At 58.5% G+C, this 19,722-nt stretch overlaps 5 protein-coding genes across 5 annotated transcripts; 4 read left to right on the forward strand and 1 right to left on the reverse strand.

Annotated features, from left to right (window-relative positions):
• Positions 1-402: 402 nt before the first annotated feature.
• Positions 403-7,080, forward strand: TRAVEDRAFT_72506 (ABC protein; the record flags this gene model as incomplete). Its single annotated transcript, XM_008041409.1, has 42 exons — positions 403-584; positions 636-753; positions 806-1,192; positions 1,246-1,380; positions 1,436-1,576; positions 1,640-1,672; positions 1,750-1,756; positions 1,811-1,863; positions 1,925-2,069; positions 2,124-2,174; positions 2,226-2,292; positions 2,347-2,826; positions 2,897-2,903; positions 2,959-3,072; positions 3,133-3,174; positions 3,233-3,304; positions 3,362-3,473; positions 3,529-3,662; positions 3,722-4,013; positions 4,076-4,280; positions 4,339-4,441; positions 4,490-4,532; positions 4,591-4,611; positions 4,676-4,690; positions 4,743-4,808; positions 4,861-4,944; positions 4,999-5,158; positions 5,216-5,264; positions 5,315-5,387; positions 5,440-5,477; positions 5,538-5,552; positions 5,607-5,631; positions 5,682-5,883; positions 5,936-6,016; positions 6,071-6,134; positions 6,196-6,211; positions 6,261-6,298; positions 6,360-6,573; positions 6,632-6,647; positions 6,705-6,790; positions 6,849-6,910; positions 6,964-7,080. 42 exons carry the CDS (start codon positions 403-405, stop codon positions 7,078-7,080), a joined length of 4,365 nt encoding a protein of 1,454 aa, XP_008039600.1.
• A 154-nt stretch (positions 7,081-7,234) lies between these two features.
• Positions 7,235-10,403, reverse strand: TRAVEDRAFT_125619 (uncharacterized protein; the record flags this gene model as incomplete). The annotated part of the gene is made up of 12 exons (XM_008041410.1): positions 7,235-7,317; positions 7,369-7,882; positions 7,932-8,002; positions 8,052-8,115; positions 8,166-8,399; positions 8,454-8,778; positions 8,834-9,044; positions 9,100-9,197; positions 9,249-9,351; positions 9,406-10,142; positions 10,205-10,305; positions 10,359-10,403. The coding sequence occupies 12 exons, from the start codon at positions 10,401-10,403 to the stop codon at positions 7,235-7,237; spliced, it is 2,586 nt and encodes an 861-aa protein (XP_008039601.1).
• A 2,247-nt stretch (positions 10,404-12,650) lies between these two features.
• TRAVEDRAFT_48436 (NAD-P-binding protein) lies at positions 12,651-14,209 on the forward strand (the record flags this gene model as incomplete). The annotated part of the gene is made up of 8 exons (XM_008041100.1): positions 12,651-12,762; positions 12,814-13,010; positions 13,077-13,172; positions 13,226-13,235; positions 13,294-13,443; positions 13,490-13,681; positions 13,737-13,948; positions 14,027-14,209. The coding sequence occupies 8 exons, from the start codon at positions 12,651-12,653 to the stop codon at positions 14,207-14,209; spliced, it is 1,152 nt and encodes a 383-aa protein (XP_008039291.1).
• A 660-nt stretch (positions 14,210-14,869) lies between these two features.
• TRAVEDRAFT_29508 (uncharacterized protein) lies at positions 14,870-17,122 on the forward strand. Its single transcript, XM_008040930.1, has 2 exons — positions 14,870-14,968; positions 15,040-17,122. Exon 2 carries the CDS (start codon positions 15,137-15,139, stop codon positions 16,523-16,525), a length of 1,389 nt encoding a protein of 462 aa, XP_008039121.1. The 5' UTR covers positions 14,870-14,968; positions 15,040-15,136; the 3' UTR covers positions 16,526-17,122.
• A 1,449-nt stretch (positions 17,123-18,571) lies between these two features.
• Positions 18,572-19,452, forward strand: TRAVEDRAFT_125848 (uncharacterized protein; the record flags this gene model as incomplete). Its single annotated transcript, XM_008041411.1, has 2 exons — positions 18,572-18,744; positions 18,807-19,452. 2 exons carry the CDS (start codon positions 18,572-18,574, stop codon positions 19,450-19,452), a joined length of 819 nt encoding a protein of 272 aa, XP_008039602.1.
• Positions 19,453-19,722: the final 270 nt, after the last annotated feature.

Consider the following 19,722-nt stretch of genomic DNA (forward strand, 5'->3'; position numbering starts at 1 on the left):
GAGTCGAATTCGCCTGCTCGTCGCCGCCCACGATGACGACGTTGATGGCGGGCGCGGTAGGCGCGGGCCGCCGGTGCCGAGCGCATCGTAGACGCTCGCGGAGGAGGCGTCCGAGAGGGACGGCTAAGTTTAGCGCAAAGGTGCGTCCGGACTCCCGCGCGTGGTGGGTAGAGAACGCACGTATTGCCGTTCCCCCTGCCGCACCGCACTCCGCCACATTTTGTTATCGTTCTGCTCAATATGGCGCGAATATATATACGCTCCCTTGTAGTGGCACCCTCCCCACCGCTGGACCCATCCCCCGGCCTCGCCCTCACCCCGCAGCGTCTGGATTGGACGACTGGACTGCCCCCTGGTCTCTCAGTCACGCCGTGAGGTCCCCGCTCGTTGACTAATCCGAAGATGGCCGACGAAAAACTCGCGAAAGTGGACACAAACGAGACGGACGTCGAAAAAGGTCCGCTAGATGATGGTAGCGTCAAGAAGACCTCCGCTGCCAACGCCAACGCCCGCTCGACGCGCAAGGTCGAGATAGACACTGGCGAGGAGCTCGTGAGGTTCCGTAGACACTGGTGGCAAATCTGGTGAGGCTTTTATTAGCATATATCCGAGTCATTGATTTTAATGCGTTACAGGCTGCCAAAGGACCCTCCGCCCCCTGCGCCTTCGTCCTTGGACGACGCGTCCATCATCCCGGTTGTCTTCTCGTCGATCTTCGCCATTCTCTCGTACACATGGCTCAACCCTCTCATGGTACGAGACCAGCACACGACCTCCGAGACCATCCCGCTAACAATTTATTCAGAGCTTGGGCTATCAGCGCACCCTTCAGGCCACCGACCTCTGGAAAATGGACGAGAGCCGCGAAGCGGGAGTGCTCGGCGACAAACTGGACCAGGCATGGGCACGTCGCGTCAAGGCTGCGAACGAGTGGAACGCGCGCCTCGCCGCCGGTGATATCAAACCCTCGCTCTACAAACGCGCCAAGTGGTCTGCCCAGGCACTCCGCGGCAGCGGGACGTACGGGGAGCGTCGCATCGCGCTCGAGGAGCAGTGGCGCACGATCGGCGGCAAGAAGGAGCCCAGTCTGGCGTGGGCACTGAACGACGTCTTCGGCCGTGACTTCTGGTTTGGCGGCGCGTTCAAGGTCATTGGCGACACCTCCCAGCTCATGGGCCCCGTTCTGGCTAAGGTGACCGCGCATTATTTTTTGAAGTGGGATTTGACGCTGACGCTGGGCTGCAGGCGATCATCAATTTCGGGAAGGAGCACGCTGCTGCGCTTGAGGCTGGACAGACGCCCCCTCAGCTCGGACGCGGCGTCGGCATGGCCATTGGGTTATTCTGCATCACGGTATGCGCCAGTGTCTGCACGCACCAGGTCAGTCCCGCCCTACCGCCATTCTAACTCCCTTCAGGCTAACAAGTAACCTCAGTTTTTCTGGCGCTCGATGACCACCGGCATGTTCGCGCGCGCTGCGCTCATCAGCTCAATTTACAAGCGTGGCGTGAGTCTGACGGGCAAGGCTCGCACGAATCTCAGCAACTCCGCCCTCGTGACCCACATCTCCGCGGACGTGCGTATCTGATATCTCTTCTTATCGTTGCGCCCGCGTGGTAGCTGACGGCGGTGCTCACAGGTTAGTAGAATAGATGCCTGCGCGCAGTGGTTCGTGAGTGTCGAAATGTTACTTTGCCTTACTCGAAATTCCAGCTGCTGATTCGGCCGATGCCTCCGATGACTTTGTAGCATGCCGGTAAGTACTCATTACGTTTCCAAGGCTTATAGACCTGTCTGACCGTTAATGCAGTGTGGACCGCGCCCATTCAAGTCACGATATGCTTGATCATTCTGCTCGTCCAGGTGAGGCTCCGTAGTTCATCAACTTATTTTATAAGTACCGCTAAACACCTGAACCCTTCAGCTCGGTCCCTCGGCTCTCGCAGGCTTCTCGCTCTTCCTCCTGATCATCCCGATTCAGGAGCGGGTCATGTCCTTCCAGTTTAGAGTCGGCAAGAAGTCGCTCAAGTGGACAGACAAGCGGGCGAAGATTATCCTCGAGGTCCTCGGTGCGTAGCATATGTTTCGTCCCATTAGCTAACTGCTCACGACCAGCGATTCAGGCGCAATGCGCGTGGTCAAATATTTCTGCTACGAGCAGCCGTTCTTGAAGCGTGAGCACAGAAGGCTACAACGAATCATACCGCTCTGACCGCCATTCGCAGGTATCTTTGAGGTTCGCCATGAGGAGCTCAAAGGCATCAAGAAGATCCAAGTCGCCCGTTCCGCCAAGTAATACCTAGCCTCCTTGTCCTTCCCTCCACCCGCTCACCCCCTCTCCTACAGCGTCGCCGCCGCCTACTCCGTCCCCGTCCTCGCAGCCACGATCGCATTCGTGACCTACACCTCGACCTCGCACGCCTTCGACGTCGCCATCATCTTCTCCTCGCTCTCGCTCTTCCAGCTCCTCCGGCAGCCGCTCATGTTCCTCCCGCGCGCGCTCTCCGCGACGACCGACGCGCAGAACGCGCTCGCGCGCCTCCGCAAGGTCTTCGACGCGGAGACCGCCGACCCCGCGGACGCGATCGCCGTCGACCGCGAGCAGGAGTTCGCCGTGGACGTGAAGGGCGCGACGTTCGAGTGGGAGGAGAGCGGCGCGCCGCCCGATGCGGACGCAAGGAGGAAGAAGGGCGCCAAGGGCGCCGAGGGGAGTGTGAAGGCTGCGGCGGCGCCGACGACGATGGCGAACGCGCCGTTCCGGGTGAGGGAGATCAGCATAGCGGTGCCGAGGGGCACCCTCGTGGCAGTTGTGGGCTCTGTTGGAAGGTGCGTCCGAGTTCTAGTGGCGGGCATGGGAGACTGGGTTGCAGTGCTAACTCTAATTCTAATGTTGCAGTGGCAAGGTGATTTCCCGACTGTGTCTGAACATGTGTACGCATTTGGCTGACGAACGAACAGTCCAGCTTGCTCCAGGGCCTCATCGGGGAGATGCGCAAGATTGAGGGGCACGTCTCGTTCGGCGGGCGTGTCGCGTACTGCTCGCAGACGGCGTGGATCCAGAACGCGACCTTGGTATGTGGTTGTTTTGGCTTGTAGTAGTGTGGAGCAATGTTGCTGAGATCTTTGATCTAGCGGGAGAACGTTCTCTTCGGCCAGCCGTTCGATGAGGATCGGGTAAGTATTCCCCCGTCGGCCTGAGACGTCCGGGGGTGATAGCTGACGCCGCGCGTAGTACTGGAAGGTGATTGAGGATTCTTGCCTGTTGCCGGACTTGCAGGTGCTCGCGGACGGCGACCTGACGGAGGTGTGTCTTGGTACCCACATACTAGCAAGCCAGTGCTGACTTTCGACTCGCGCGTAGATTGGTGAGAAGGGCATCAACTTGAGTGGTGGGCAGAAGCAGCGCGTCAACATCGCTCGCGCCTTGTACTACAACGCCGATGTCGTCATCTTCGATGACCCTCTTTCTGCCGGTAGGTGTCTTTTCTGCAGACCACGCATACATCATGTAACGCAGGTTTGTTCTAGTCGACGCGCATGTCGGGAAGGCTCTCTTCGCCGACGCCATCCTGGGCGCCCTCCGCAACCAAGGCAAGACCGTCATCCTCGTGACTCACGCCCTGCACTTCCTCTCTCAGTGCGACTATGTCTACACGCTTGCGGTAAGCAACGCACAGCGGGCTCCCTCATGCGGAGATTTGATTTCCTACTTTTCAAACAGAACGGCCGCATTGCAGAGCAAGGCACGTATACCGAGCTCATGGGCCACGGCAAGGAGTTCGCCCGCCTGATGCAAGAGTTCGGCGGCGACAACAAGGAAGAGGAGGATGACGCGGAGGCAGCGGCTGAGGAGGACGTCACCGAGGCCGCTGCGAAGCGGGCCGCGCCTGGGGCCGTCGACGACGCGAAGACGAAGGCCGTGGCCGTTCAGAAGAAAGGCGCGGGAACGGGCAAGCTCGAGGGCCGGCTTATCGTGCGGGAGAAGCGCACGACGGGCTCCGTCAGCTGGCGAGGTGCGCACGACGCGTTGGACGCGTACACGGGGCGATTTGCTGATGGTTTTCCTTGTCAATAGTGTACGGCGACTACTTAAGGGCGGCTCGCGCGTTCTTTACGGGGCCGATCCTCGTGGCATGCATGTTCGCGATGCAGGGCAGCCAGATCATGAACAGCTACACGCTCATCTGGTGGCAGGCGAACACCTTCGACAGGCCCAACTCGTTCTACCAGATCCTGTACGCCTGCTTGGGTGTCTCCCAGGCGCTCTTCACCTTCGGCGTGTGAGTGCTCTCGCGTTGTCTGCGTCATCGTAACGGTACTAATGAGGATCGTGAACAGCGGGATGGCTATGGACGAGATGGGTTTCTTCGTTTCGGAGAACCTGCACCACGACTCGATCCGCAACATCTTCTATGCGCCCATGTCTTTCTTCGACACTACGGTATGTGTTTTTTGCGGCTCTAATGAGCATTGCTGACTACAAGAGCAGCCGATGGGCCGCATCCTCAGCGTCTTCGGCAAGGACATGGAAAGTGAGTTAAAATACTAGCATAGTTTCGAATCACAAGTTGCTAACGCCAATGTGCGCAGACATTGACAACCAGCTGCCTGGTAAGACTGAGTTCATACATATCCACGGTTCGTATCACTGATCGCGTATACGTTGCACGAATAGTGTCCATGCGTCTCTGTAAGTACCACTGCTCATCTGGACGGGTGATCGAAGCTGACAAGACTCCCAGTCGCACTCACTATTTCCAACGTCATCGGAAGCGTGATCATCATCACAGTCGTAGAGCATTACTTCAGTAAGTCTCGGTCTTCATTTGCATTCAACACGATGACCTGATTTTGGCATAGTCATCGCGGCTCTAGGGATCTTCCTTGGATACAGCTACTTCGCCAGCTTCTACCGGGCTAGCGCGCGGGAACTGAAGCGCATAGGTGAAGACATACTAATTACTTGACCAAAATAAAGCTTTCTGATCGACGTTATAGACGCTATGCTGCGCTCCCTGCTATATGCGCACTTCGCGGAGTCCCTCTCTGGCCTCCCCACCATCCGCAGCTATGGAGAAGTGAACCGTTTCCTCCGGGATAACGAGTACTATGTGGACCTCGAAGACCGGGCGGCGTTCTTGACAGTAACAAACCAGCGGTACGCTAGCTCTGTTCCGTATGTGAGTGATATACTGAAGGATGTGCACATATGTAGGTGGTTGGCTATCCGTCTAGACTTCCTCGGAGGTATCATGACTTTCATCGTAAGTCTCTCCCACTATGGCACGTTTTCTGAACGCTCAAGATCCCGCAGGTGGCCATCCTTGCTGTGTCGAATGCATCTGGAATCAACCCGGCGCAGATCGGTCTTGTACTGACCTACACCAGTGAGTGTTCATGAGGTGCTGCAATACGTGCGATAACTGATGACACCTCCAGCGTCCCTGACGCAATTATGTGGCTTGGTAACTAGGCAGGTGCGTATATTGTATCCGTGAGCGGTCTTTCACAGTGACTGATTGAAATGTGGATGTTAGTCTGCTGAGGTCGAGGTAGGCCCACGACGCCATCGAGAATCATGAGACCTTTTCTGACACCACATCTAGAACTACATGAGCTCCGTAGAGAGAAGTGTGTGCATCTCTTTTTTGCGGTTGTGATAGTTTCTAACGTCATCTCAGTCGTCGAGTACAGCCGAGAAGACAAGATCCCACAAGAAGCCGAGCACGAGATCGTCGAAGAGAAGCCTGCGCCAGAATGGCCCGCGCACGGCACCGTGGAGTTCAAGGAGGTCGTTATGCAGTACCGGCCTGGCCTGCCCTTCGTCCTCAAGGGCTTGTCTTTGAAAGTCGATGGGGGAGAGAAGATCGGTGTCGTGGGCAGGTGCGTCGACAGCTGATGCGAGCTCAGGACACGGGGCTAATCGTCTCTGTAGGACCGGAGCGGGAAAGTCTAGCCTGATGCTTGCGCTTTTCCGGATCATCGAGCTCACCTCGGGTTCTATCACCATCGATGGGTCAGCTCTTCCTCCGCCATAATCAATAGTCTTTGGGTGCTGATTAGTTTTTAGCATCGACATCTCGAAGATTGGGCTCAGGGACCTCCGGAGCAAGATTTCTATCATCCCGCAAGATGTTCGTTGTTCAATCTCTTTCTCAAGGTTCTTCGGTGCTCACATATCTTTGATATCATCAGCCCCTTCTTTTCAGCGGTATGGCACACTCAGACGCATATCTTCTCCGTATCTCATGTCATCTCAGGAACGATCCGGTCGAACCTCGATCCATTCAACCTTTACGTGAGTCATATTCTAAATTTATCGTACTTTTGAAACATTCCTCACACGTTGCCCTTGCTAGACGGACGCGCAACTGTGGGACGCCCTGCATCGTTCATTCCTGGTCGAGTCGTCCAAGGCGGACGAGGCTGGCGTTTCTTCTGACGGGACTCACACCCCGACGTCGAGATTCAACCTCGACAGCGTGATCGAGAGCGAAGGCTCAAACCTCAGTGTGGGCGAGCGCAGTTTGCTCAGTCTTGCCCGGGCTTTGGTGAAGGATAGCCAAGTAGTTGGTATGTCATCAATCTTCTCGCAACTACAATGTGCTAATACTAGCTCAAACTCTCATAGTTCTCGATGAAGCGACGTAAGTTCAATCTCGTTGCTTAAGGTAACACCGCGTGCTGATCGACTTCATACATAGGGCATCGGTGGACTTAGAAACAGATGCGAAGATTCAACACACGATCCAGACGCAGTTCCGCCACAAGACGCTGCTGTGCATCGCCCGTGAGTGAAAGCATAACTTTTTACACTCTGAGCGAGTCGCTCACTGTATCTCATCCAGACCGTTTGCGCACTATCATCTCATACGACCGCATCCTCGTGATGGATGACGGGAAGATTGCGGTAAGGCCCTTCCATCGCGGAGAGAGTTCGATGGAAGCTGATTAGACTTGCAGGAATTCGACACGCCCCGGAACCTGTTCAACACGGCCGGCAGCATCTTCCACGGCATGTGTGAGCGCAGCGGCATCACGCAGGACGAAATCGACCGTTCGCGTTCCAGAGTCGCGTAGGCATTATATACAGTATAATCGGGATAAGAGCGGGGTAGATATAGATACAACTGGGACGATAGCATGCCATAGATATCACGATAGCCAGCGACGACGGTACATTATCCAGTACAAGGTTACGACGTAGTAATGCAAGAGACGTGTAAGAGATCTTCTACTGCTGTGAAGGAGCACCGTAGTCGGCGTTGAAGCGCATCTGGATGTCAGGGTCTTGCATAGCATCCATCCAATTGAACCCTAAGATCACTATTAGAACACCTGTTCATTTATATGAAAACCTACACGTACCTGGCAAGACCATGTTCGCCCAGTTCGGATCCGTCAGCGTCTGCATCTCTTGGAGAAGCTCGTGGTCGAAGGGCAGGGGTGGGCTGTACAGCTCCGCCGCGTTGATGGGCTGCCCCTGTGAATCAGGATATCCGAGATCAAGGCCATCGAACATCTGCGAGTCCTGTGCGAACCGCTGTTCCTCCTTCACCCCACTCTGCTGCGGAAGCGGAGGCGCGGGGACATGCACTGGGGTGGGCGGCATCGGAGAAGAGGACCCTGGGCGGCTGTCGGGAGAGGGGGTTGCGGGCGCGAGCGGCTTCATCGACCGTTTCAGGGCGGTGGGAGAGTGGTCGATGTGCGCGAGCGGCATTTCCAGCAGCCCCTTGAGGAAGCGAGAGTAGAGCTTCGGTCCGTGGCGGTCGTCTACCGCTACCTCCGGGGAGCCTAAGAAATTCGCGACTTCTTCTACCATGGTTCGGATCTCGATCCGAGTGTCGCGCGGGATGTGTTGCGCGTATCGTGGGTGCAAGGTCTGTATGCATGTCAGCTTTTGGCCCGTTGGTTTATGGCGTGTGGTTTACCTTGATGAGGAATGCGCACGTGAAGGTAACGAACACCGACTCAGCATCGGGACCGTGTCGAAGGAACACTCCTAAGGAATCATGAGTATTATCCTAAACGGAGGGACGGCCTCCACGCACTGAGCTTTGGCGCACCAAGCTCGTCCAGGAGGGTGCGAATCAGACTTTTCGAGGCACGCAGGCACTATCAACGACGTCAGTGTAAGTTACAGCTACAACGGTCCGTCGACTTACCCTCCAGAAGAATGTGTCGCTGAAACCCGTCGACGTTTCTCGCCCGAATGTGTGTTGAAAGGCAAACGAAAGCACCGTCATGCGGGCGTAGCTATACGCGAGCTTGAGGAGACTCGTGCGCAGTTCGCACGCGACGCCTTCGAAGCCCGCCTCCTTGATCCTCGCGAGCCATATCTCACCCAGCTTCGCGAGCTTGTCGTCGTATGTGCTAGCGATCTCGGTGATGTCGAGTGTCTACAAAGGCCCAACTTCAGGGACACCTCTAGGGGAAAGAGGCTGACCACGTACCTTGTTCAAGCCCACAGGATGCTCCGGGTCGCTGAAGATCGTGTACCGGTAGTCGGCAAGTACCTTGAGCTCCGCGTTATATGCACATAGATGGATGTCAAATCCGGGAATGTTGTGCGGGGAACTCTTCCACCAGAATTCCGAGTGGCTCGCGACGTAGTCTGTGTTGCTGATGATCGGCGCCTTGCCGTACTGCGAGCTCATAGAGCGGTCCAGGTTGAAGCAATTCAGCCACGTCCGGGTCCGGTTCAGCATCTCGCGCGCGTGCTGCTCATCGTTGGGCTCGACTGTATGTGGATGGTGGAGATTGAGGTCGGTGGCGATCCTTGTGGTGTCCGGTCAGTGCTGGTGAATTTGGACGGGTTGATGATGAGACAAACCGTATCGCAAGGCCCAGGTATACCCAGCACCGGTCCTCTTCCCATTTTCTCGCGGGGACAGGATACAAAGCAAGCAGGATGTACGCCTGTACGGTCTCGACGCTCTTCTGGCCGCCTATGAGCGTCGACCCCGCGGCCAGCCGCGCACAGTTCATCGCCCGGTGATACAAATCTGGGCGTTCAGGGTAGAATCTTGATGCAATTCCACAGACTGTGCGTGGCACTGATGAGACCTGCTACTGACTGTATGCGCTGAAGCGACTCACCAACAGTGAACAGGAACGGACTCCTCCAATAGGTCCTCTGGGCAGTATACAACACGGGGTCTAGTAACGATACAGATGGATTCATATATTCGTGATATCTGCCAAGAACGTTAATATGAAGTGTGATGTGATATGGCGAGAATGCGTACATTTTGAACAGCTTTTCCACTTCTACAGGGCTCACCAACCCGCTGCGTAGGATGTATGGCGCTTGATGATGCGGGTATATGAGCGGGCGATCTGGGCCGGGACCTGGACAACACACATGAGCACGAAGGAACTCCACGACGCCTGAAGGTCACTTACTCGACGCGCGGAAATAATCATCATTCGCGACCCCAAAGTCGTTGTCGTCGGCCGTACTGACGCTTGGGCTGCGGCTGGATTTGCGGCTTCTCGACGCACGCAAGCTGAGGTTCGCGAGCATCCCGAGGGGCGCAGCTTCGTTGGGCAGGATCGCAAGCTTATCCCGCTGCCGGCTCTTCTTCCTGCGTGAGCCTTTCGACGCGTCTCTCCCCTGGGCGCTGCTTCCCTCGTCGGGTTGCTCCACCAGACGTGTCCGCCCCCGAGAAGCCGGTCGCTCGCCTTCAGGCTTCGCATCGACATCCTCGACCTCGACGTGGATGTCGCCTTCCTCCTCCGGCTCCCCCTCCGGGTACTCTTCGGCTTCGTCCGACGAGCTGCTGTCCTTCCAGCCGAGCACATCTTCGCCCAGCAAGTCCTTCGTCACGCCCGGGCCACCCATGTTGATATACCCGCCAAAGGCCTCGATCGACTCGCGCGCCTTCTTTATCCAGTCGAGTACGTCGGGCTTCGTGATCTCCTCCGGCACAGGCTCGGGTGTGCCGAGGTCCGACGCTGTGAGCTCGGTCGTCGTCGCAGACATTGTCGAGTGGTGGTCACCGGACTCGGGGGACGGCGCGTTCTCGCCGCTCTGCGGCTTGGGGTTGCCGGCGCGCTTGTTGGCTTGCTCCAGCTGCTTCATCAACTCCTCAATCTTTGTTGCCTGCTCGCGGATTTGGCCGAGAAGAAGATCCCTCCTCCTGTATGCGTGTAGTAATGTAAGCTGCCAAAAGTCATATGGATGAATCGGCGCAAAGCGTACGGAGGAGCGCGACGTTTCTTGCGACCAGGAATGATGCACTCGTGGTTGCCGTTCATACATCGCTTGCAGATGTCAGGGTTGGTTTTGAATTCGCACTTAACCTAGTCCAAAAAAGTCATGACAGGAAAAAGGGAAGGCCTACATATATGCGCACCTTCAAGGACTTGCACCGTGCACACGCGCCCAGACTACCGGACATCAAAACACCGCACTTGAGCGAACTAACGGAGAGAACTCACGGCTTAGCAGGCTTCGCGTCTTCCTTCGAATGCACTCCATTCTCCGAGGGGTCATCGCCCTCCACGGACGACCCGTCGCCCTCGGCCTCGTCCAACGCGCGCTGCCGCTTCGCCGCGTGGAGCGCCGCAGACGCATCCCCGAGCTGCATGTGCGCCTGCTCCCGGTACGGCGTCCCGGGCTGCACGGGCATGCCGTAACCCTGGCCCAGGCTCCCGAGCGCAAAGTTCGGGGTGAGGGGCGTGCCCGCGTTCGATAAGATCGCGCGCGGGTGCATCTGCGCGTCTCCTTGGAAAGACCGGACGGTCGGGGTTATGCCAGAAGCTGAGCTTGAGCGGCCGTGCTGTACCGCACCCATACCCTGGCCCTGCCCGGGGAGGTTCTGGTGCGAGAAGGGGAAGGGAGACGAGTCGCTGGTGTCGGTGTAGTATGGGGAGCTCGGCATGGACTGGTTGCCCCCGTCTCCGTAAGGCATGCCGGAGGAATGGAATTGCTGACCCTGTCCTGACTGGGTGTAATTGGATCCTTGATGGTCCGAATAGTACTGTCCGGCGCCATAGGGATGTTGTTCGCCGAACGACGGTTGCTGTTGCGGTTGGTGTTGCTGCTGCTGCTGGAGGGGGTTGGGGAAGGTGAAGGCGTATTCGTTCTGCCCGCCGAACGGTCGCCCATACTCCACCGGATACCCTGCGTTCGGCTGCGAGCGGCGGCGGTCCATCTGCGGCTGCGGTTGCGGCTGAAGGTCGCCCTGGAAGATCGAGTAGCGGGTTGGATCGATGTCGTACTCGGTCTCGAGCTGCAAGGGTTGTGATGGCGCCGCTTCGTGGTGCGTCTGCGGCCAGTCTACGTCTAGAAATTGGGGATGGGGAGGGTGGTGCGCCATGATGGCCCTCTGTGAGTATTATGTAGAGGCCGAGGACCTACGCGTTGATGTGAGCCGACCGACAATCCCGGACAAAGCCCCGACTGACCTCGAGGCCGATCGTGGGTAAGGTCGCTGACACAGATGTTGCTGTTCACAACGGCTAGCGTGATCTGCAAACATGCCATCAAATTAAGTACATGAGTATACGAGTGTACCACGGGAGCGCAGCACTCGCATTCAGTTGCGAACAAAGACAGACCTTGGATTCGTGCAACGGTTCCAAGGGGCTAGATCCCGCGTGCCGTACACTCTGAAGCGTTTGCAGGGCCGTTTTCCCTCCGCTCTTCGAGGATAGGAAAGCAAAAGACAGACAGCTAGAATGGAGGTGGTGGTAGTGGTCGCGGCGCAAGGTAGGCTGGAAAGAGGTTCTCGAGCTAACCCCGGCGCATCTGAGATTTCAAGATCAAAGTTCCCCTGTCGTTGCTGGCGAGATGCCTGCGGTCACTATGACGGTGGGATTCGGAAGTGCTGAGCGAGGCGCAAGACGACGATCTATCAGCACAGGCTGAGGGGGTGGGTAGCTGCGCCGCGAAAGGCTGGAGAAGATGATGAATCCGGGGAGAGAGCACTTGCGGGCGTCGGATGATATGCGACGACAAGCGCCCATATACAGCTCCTCTTGGCCAGGAACGCTCGCGTGTGTACACTGTACGTAAACAACGCTCATCCCGGTGCCTTCCTCTCTTCCCTTCAACTTACACACTAGACCCCGACATGTACACTGGGCGAAGCTCTCATGCATGAGATTTCTGGCAGATTCACGATCTATACGCGTTCGTTCTAGCTGAGGCCGAGGTGTTGTACGCAGCGCCCGCAATATCAGAGTTCGATTTTATCTCGGAACAACACAACAACCTCGGTCTTCATTATCGTGAACCCCCTATAATGGCAAGTACCTTTCGTCTTTACCGTCCTTACATAAAGGAGACCCTCCACGAGGCGAGCATAGCCCGACTGTGCTGGTTGTCAACGACTGCGTACGAAAGAGGAAAAAGCTAACCTTATTATCCACCGCCCTCTGTACTTACGATCCTCTGACTCGCTGAGACTACTCTGAGACTGCATGCATTACGGCCGGCCGTCGCACGGACAGCCACCAGATACCACAATGGCTGCAAAGACCTTCTGACGTGACGTCATAAGTAGACAAGGTACGCTGTATCTTCCGATAAGACTGAACTTTGAAGCACTTCGCAGCCCATACGGTATATATTATCGCACGCGTTGCATCCTGCCACCAGCGTGGGCCATTACTTCATACGCGTTAGCAGAGGACCCTCGACCATGTTCTCTTACGTCGTCGCTGGCTGCCAGACAGTACTCTCATGGGTATTCGGTACTGTCTCGGAGCAGCAAGACTCGCAATCGGTCAAGGTGTTCATCGTCGGTGCAACCGGTATGGGCTACAATACGACAGGGGGATGTGAATCTGACTTCTGGTACACAGGCTATGTCGGAGGCGCCGTCCTTGCTCTCTTATTGGCGAGCGAAAATGCGAAACGGTTTGACGTGACAGTGCTCTCCCGTAGCGCGGAGAAGGCGAGGGCGTTCGAGTCATTTGGCGTGAAGGCCATCGTTGGCTCGCTCGACGACCTGGTGACTCTCGAGGGGATCGCGGCCGAGTCTGACGTTGTCATTGAATGTGTACGTACTTTCAAAATTTCCGGTCCTCTTGTCATACAATGCTGACAGAAGTATTGACATCAACAGGCAGATGCGGATCACATAGCATCGACTAAGGCATTTCTAGCGGGTCTGAGAAAAAAGTACGAGACGACAGGAAAAGCCCCTATTCTCGTCCACACGGTATGCTTCTTGACATTGACACGGAACCCGTGGCTGAATTATTTGTGACCTAGTCTGGAACAGGTGTGCCCACCATTCTACGCATCTTGTGCATGCTAATCGAAGCTAACCACGCTGTTAGCGGTTCTGAGCGACAATGCCGCTGGGATGCACAGCACCGACGTGGTCTACTGCGACGCCGATCCCGAGCAACTGGATGCCATCGCACCAACGCAGCCGCATCGCAACGTCGATCTCACCGTTATAGCCGGCGACAAGGAAGGCACAGCACGTCCAGCAAATATATGGGTGCCATAGTTGACACGATAGCTCTGCAGGTTACGTCAAGACGTTCATCGTGCTTCCTTCGACCATCTACGGCCTCGCGTCGGGGCCGCTCGTCGACGCCGGCATCGTGAACCCGCGCTCGATGCAGATCCCCGCGCTCATCGAGGCCAGCATGGATCGTCGCCAGGCGGGGATGGTCGGGGCGGGACAGAACTTCCATCCCAACGTCCACATCGATGACGGTTTGTTGCTTTCCCCGCCGCCACACGTCCATGCTGACCGCGGGCGTATTTTCAGTGGCGCAGCTGTACTGCACAATCGTTGAGCGTGCACTCGCCGGGGACGACATCGGCCATGGAAGGGAAGGCTTCTATTTCGGCGAGAACGGCGAGCACACCATGCTCGACATCGCGCAAACCATGGGCGCGGACCTTGCGGGGATGGGCCTCGCGGACACGGCGGATCCGTCGACGTTCAACAAGACCGAGCTGGATAAATACTTCGGTGGCGTGAGTGTGCAGCGATGGCATCGCACTGCAGCATGCGCGCATCTGGAACTGAACTGACCGGATCAATTTGCGACGCAGTCCAACAGTCTGGGAACGAACGTCCGCTGTCGCGCTGAACGCTCCCGGGGCATAGGCTGGAAGCCCGCGAAGACGTCCGAGGACATGCTGGCCAGCATTAAGCCCGAGATTGAGCATATCATCGCAGGGCGAAAGCTAAACTCTGGAGCGTGTTCTGGCACTGGCTCGCCCCGCGAGGGCTGACGGATGACGAAGAGGTGCATGATGCCCCTCGCGGGCGGTGCGAAGCAGATGTTCAATCAAGATGGAAGGCCGTCCTGTATAGAAGCTGGATTTCGCGTTAGCGGGCGAGTTGGTAGCGCACTGGTCCGAGGTCAAAGTGGCACCGGTGGGAAGACGCGGTGGGAGTGTAGCGATATCTGTGCACGGTCATTGGGATATTTTGGGGTCAGCTCCAGATAGCATTTGCGGACTCACCTACTACTCTAGATTCAAATTGACAGGCAAGGGCCAAACGTCGGTGGTGCTGTGATCATCACGGTTGAGCGGCCGTAGGGCCGTGCGTGGTTTGATCATGAAACTGTCTCATAAGGTAAGCTTTGTATCGAGCACATGGGCGACTTCGAGGAGCGCTCGTCATGGACAGGGCTGTCTGCACGTCCCGCGGGTGAATATACGCGAAAAAGCAGCACAATTACCGTCGAAGGCGGGCGCAGCGGGGACAGGCGGCGTTCAGGCGTGGCGGGAAGAGAGGGAGGAGCGGGCCGCGGTGCGCCGGCAAGGAATGGTCGTGAACGGGGCTGATGCCGGCGCGGCTGTTTCCATTTCGAACGGGCGCCTGTTTCGGCTCTGTTCACCCCGCTGGGACGGGAAGCCATCTTCCAGCTCCCCCTTCCACCACTCCGTCGACCAAGACGACGAGGAGACTCTGGCCGGCCTCGTACCTGCCTCCTCCTGCGGGCCGCCTTCCCCTGCCCCTCCTCCTCCTCTCGCCCCTCGAAGGTATGCACAAACGTCCCCACACCTTCCCCGTTTCACTCGCCTGATCGCAACCCATTACGTCTCGCCTACAGCCCGTATTTCAGTCTCTAATCACCGCCCTGCATCTCGCGGGCGCGCTTCCTCGACGCTCTTTTCTCTCATCCTCCTCCGTGTCACCTCCTCTCCGCCATGCACATCGCTCGCCATGCCGTAGCACGCCAGGACACTTCGGTGGCGGGTCTCTCTGGGGCCGCCACAGTCGCTGCTACTGCTTCAGATACTGCTCTGATATTCAACACGGATGCCGCTGCCGCCACCGCTGCAGTCACCGCCCCTCCTCTCGCTGACGGCCAGACTATCACACTCACGTCTTCGGGCTCCTCCTCAAGCGCCACTTCGACGCCGTCGAGCTCTGCAGTTGCAAGCGCGGTGAACGCCTCCAAATCATCCCAGCTTCCCCTCGGCTCGATTATCGCGATTTGTGTGGGAGCATTCATCGGCATTCTTGCTGTCATATTCTTCCTCTATGCCTGGTTCCGTCGGCGCACCGACAAGCTCTCTGCATCTGCTCGCAGGAACGCGGAAGGTGCCCAGCAGCAGCGCACGCAACCCAAGAACTTCAACCGACTGGGTGACTCTGAGAAGCGCGCGGGTGGCAACCTCCCGCCACCCTCGCCAGCGGCGCAGGACCCCCACGACTCGGACGAGAAGAACTTCTCCATGTTCAAGAAGTCCCCGAGCGTCCGCACCGCGTACACGACCAAGACGACGACGGACGAGGACCAGGCGATGGATCTGCCCCAGCTCGACTTCACTAAGTACCACCCTACCCTCGCGCAGGAGCTTTCGTTCGAGAACCCGGACAAGCCGTTTGCGAGGCCCGGCCCTGGCCGCCAGAACAGCGGTGTGTCGTGGGATGGCGAAACGCTCGGTGACGACTCCTTCCTCTCCATGCACTCAATGCGCGTCGACTCCGGCGCGATGTCCCCGACGATGGTCATGGCGAAGATGACCCCGCCCGCGACGACGTCTGCGATCCACAAGTGGGAGTCCGCCGAGGTACTCATCGCTGATGAGGACGCTGCCGCACAGGAGCCGTCACGCAACCCCTTCGCTGAGATGGCAGAGGAGCGCCGCGCACGAAACAACCCGTTCTTCAACGCGCAGGACATGAACCGGAACAGCAGGGCGATCCGCAGCCGGAGTAACAGTCGCACCAGCCGGACTAGCCGCGCCCAGAGCATGGTCAGGCAGTCTACCAATCCGTTCATCGACCTCCACGAAGCTGTCCCCGTCTCCTCCATCGAAGCATACACGCCCGACACCCTCTACCCGAACTCCGGCCTACCAAACAAGGCATCCGTGCCCAGCGGCGCATCCGCCTCGGCCTTTGGCAACGACCGCGCGATGGCGTCGCTCATTGCCGCGCTCGACCTGACGAAGGAGGAGGTCGAGGAGCGCCTCCGCGTCGTCTCGATGCAGGGCTCGATGGTCTCCGCATACTCAAATGACGAGTCGGACATCGCCACCGTGCGAGAGTTCCCCCTCCCGCCCGGCACCACCTCGCTCTCGCCCTAATCCGGCACTCCCACCCCGCCTCTCCCGCCCTTCCTGCGGGAGCCGTCCCGCCTTCCTGAGCTGAGCGCGTGCGCCGCCGTCCCTTCCTTGTCCGCGCTTGACGCCCGCGTTTGCCCTTCTTCCCCGCTCTTCGCTTCTCGAGTCTGGATGCACTCCCCCCCACCCCGGTTCGCCCCTCCTGATGTACGTGTACGTCGGCCACGACTTCCGCTTTCCAACGCCCGCTGCCCCGCGCGCCCCCTTCTTCCGCGCTGGCTGCCCCCGCACGCTCGAGCTGTGCATATCCCTCCCGGGGCGCGGCGGACGTCCCCCTTCGTCCGCGCGCCGCCGGTCGAGGCATGGACCGTTCCGCTTCATGTTCATGTTCATGTTTCTGCACGTCGTATGTACCCACCCTCCTCGCTCCCCGCTCCCGGGCCCGTGCCCCGTCGTTTACGTTACCCCGCCCGCAGGAGGGCCTGCCGTTCTCCCCTTTCCCTCCTATGACAGGTCTTGGCTTTAGTGTACTACATACCGCTGATTTTATTTATAATTCCCGGCCCCGTCGAAGTCTTCGTTAGTAGCGTTTTTGGCGAATACCATCTCGCTACCCAATCTCCGCAGTTCGCGACGTGTGGGGTGTCGCGCTTCCTTGGTGGGGCCTCGGAAGTGCCATTGATGGATGTGGGAAGAAGTGCAAGAAGAGGGTACATTCTAGATATACGTACGTATGTATGCGGGTAATTATTGGTGACGCTTGCGTCGGCCGCGGTGAGTGAATCGATATCTATATCCATATGCCCTCCCTTGCGCTCACGCGCTTACAGTCTTTGTGCTCGGTCCAGGATGTGTCAACCAGTTGACAATGTCACCCGAGGATGTCCCCATGCTGCAATCCCGCCAGACGTCTGTCAAGTAAGGGTCTGCCCGCCGCCGGGTATATCTGTGATGCATGATGATGATGCATCGCACGTCCACGCCCCACCTTGTTGTCCACTTTCCGTCTGGCCCGCTGCGCACGCCAGCTGTCGCGATATGGGCCGCGCCATATCGACCGCCCAGACAGGACCGCGCCGCGCCGCCGCCTCATACTTATAATTCAACGAAAGCGGGGGCGCTGCCGGCTAGAGGGGCCGCGGATGCTTGTGCCCGATGGAGCACCGTCCAATTCATCGTTAACGCGCGGGTCGGACGATGCCCGGTGGTACGCCGTCAGGGAGCAGCGATGCCACCGGCGTGGTGGTCGCTGAGCCTTTGAGATAGCTCGGGCGTTGCGCAGCACTGGCGTTGAGTGATTTTGATGAACAAGATGGTGTGCGGGTCGGGCGGATGGTGGACGGGGGATGCTGAGGAAGTTGAGACGGTCAGTGTCGGTAAGAGGGTGTACGTACGCGCGCCGGCGCGTTCGGAGGGGAACCGATTGTTGCACTGGCCGACGGTGTGCATCCAGGGTTTCTGTAGAGTGGCGCATGTGCATTGCAGCCCGTTCAACGAAGTGCGAAATGTTTCCGCGTTCATATGGGCTGCGCTGCGTGTGTGGGAGGTCGAGAAGAGATGGATGCAAATGACGCAGCGCGGCGAAATGGGGGCAATGTCTATATATGGGCGTGAGCATGTCTGGGTGGCAGCGAGGCGAGGACGCGATCGCGCGGGACGGCCCATGGTTACGGTAAAGTACGCGGTTCGGATGTCCCGGTCCTTCATTTTCGAGTGCGCGCGATGGCAACCACGCATATGTATATCCTCGCCCTATCCGTCCCGCCATCCTTCCCTCTCTCCCTCTCCCTATCTCTCCGCCGTCCTGGTCTCTCCCCCGGCCAGGCGTACACGACCCCCTCGGCCTCCTCATCCCACTAGCCTCGAGGAAGACCGTTCCGCCACGTTTGGACACGCGCCGACCCGCACACTCGTCATTCATTTGCATACACGCCGTTCTTTCCTGACCCGTTCAGAACCTGATAAACCACACGACCTCCCCATCCTCCATTCCTCATCCGACATATCAAGATGGCGCCCCACCAGTCTTCCCGCCTCGCCGCGCGCGACGCGTCTGACTCCAGCGAGGGCATGAACGGCATCATCGTCGCCGGTATTATCGTCGCCGCCGTGATTGGCCTCGGCGCGTTCACCTGGCTCGGTATCCGCTGGTACCGCAAACGCGCCGCGGACAAACGCGCAGCCCGTCGCGGATCCGCGTTCGCGAACTTCAGCCCGGAGGGCGAGAAGGGCTCCGCTTCGAGGTGCGTCGCGCGAACGCTATCTTTGCCGCGCATGTTCATTGACCTGCCCGCTGCGTCTTTAGCGCCGGCCCTCCCGTCCAGGGCAGCACCTTCTCGCGCGACCAGCTGCACCCTGGCGTCGTGATGCCCGACAAGGCCGTCCTTCGCCCCGATGCATCGCGCGAGGAAATCATCGAACACTACTCCTCTGCAGGCGCGCTTCCTAGGCCTTTCGCGCCCTTCGCGCCGAGGGCTAGCATGGACGGCGGCGACGCCGAAGGCGCAGGGGCAGACTTCACTAGCTCCGGACGTCCCATGTCTACCGCATCGTGGCTCCCGCCGGGCCTGCTCGCGGGTAACCGCGGCTCGCGCATCTCCATCATGTCGACCAACTCGTCTATCGGCGGCGCCTCCGGCACGACCCAAAAGAAGGTCCGGCAGGTGTTCGACCCCGTCCTGCCCGACGAACTCGTCATTGCACTCGGCCAGTCCCTGACGATCGTGCAAGAGTTTGACGACGGCTGGTGCATCGTCGGCCGCGACAGCATGTTCAAGCCCGGCGAAGTCGAGCTCGGTGCTGTTCCCGCGTGGTGCTTCCACAAGGCCGTGAAGGGCCTCCGCGGAGAGCGCCCCATGCGTATCTCTAGTCTGGGTGTTACGGTCGACCTCGACGCGCCGACGCCTGCGTTCGGCCAGCGCGAGAACGTCATGTCCTGGTCTAACTTCTGATCAACCTCATCCCGCTCACTGCCGCGTTCCGCTCGCGCCCTCCCTACACCTCGTAATCTGCACCGATCCTTGTGGGTATGGTGTCTGCACCTGTGGCATACCGCCTCTACATACCCCCCAGCGCGCCCGCTGCGCCACGGCGCGTCCCCCTTCGTTTACTCGCGTCTCCCAAGCAGACGCTCCCTAGCGGATTTGGTCCGTGGCGTGGCTCGTGGCCCTTTCCCTTTCGCCCCACCACCAGCAGTCCCTCACTGCCCGGTCGAGCCCCGC

The sequence above is a fragment of the Trametes versicolor genome (assembly GCF_000271585.1).
Source record: "Trametes versicolor FP-101664 SS1 unplaced genomic scaffold TRAVEscaffold_7, whole genome shotgun sequence".
NCBI lineage: Eukaryota > Fungi > Basidiomycota > Agaricomycetes > Polyporales > Polyporaceae > Trametes > Trametes versicolor.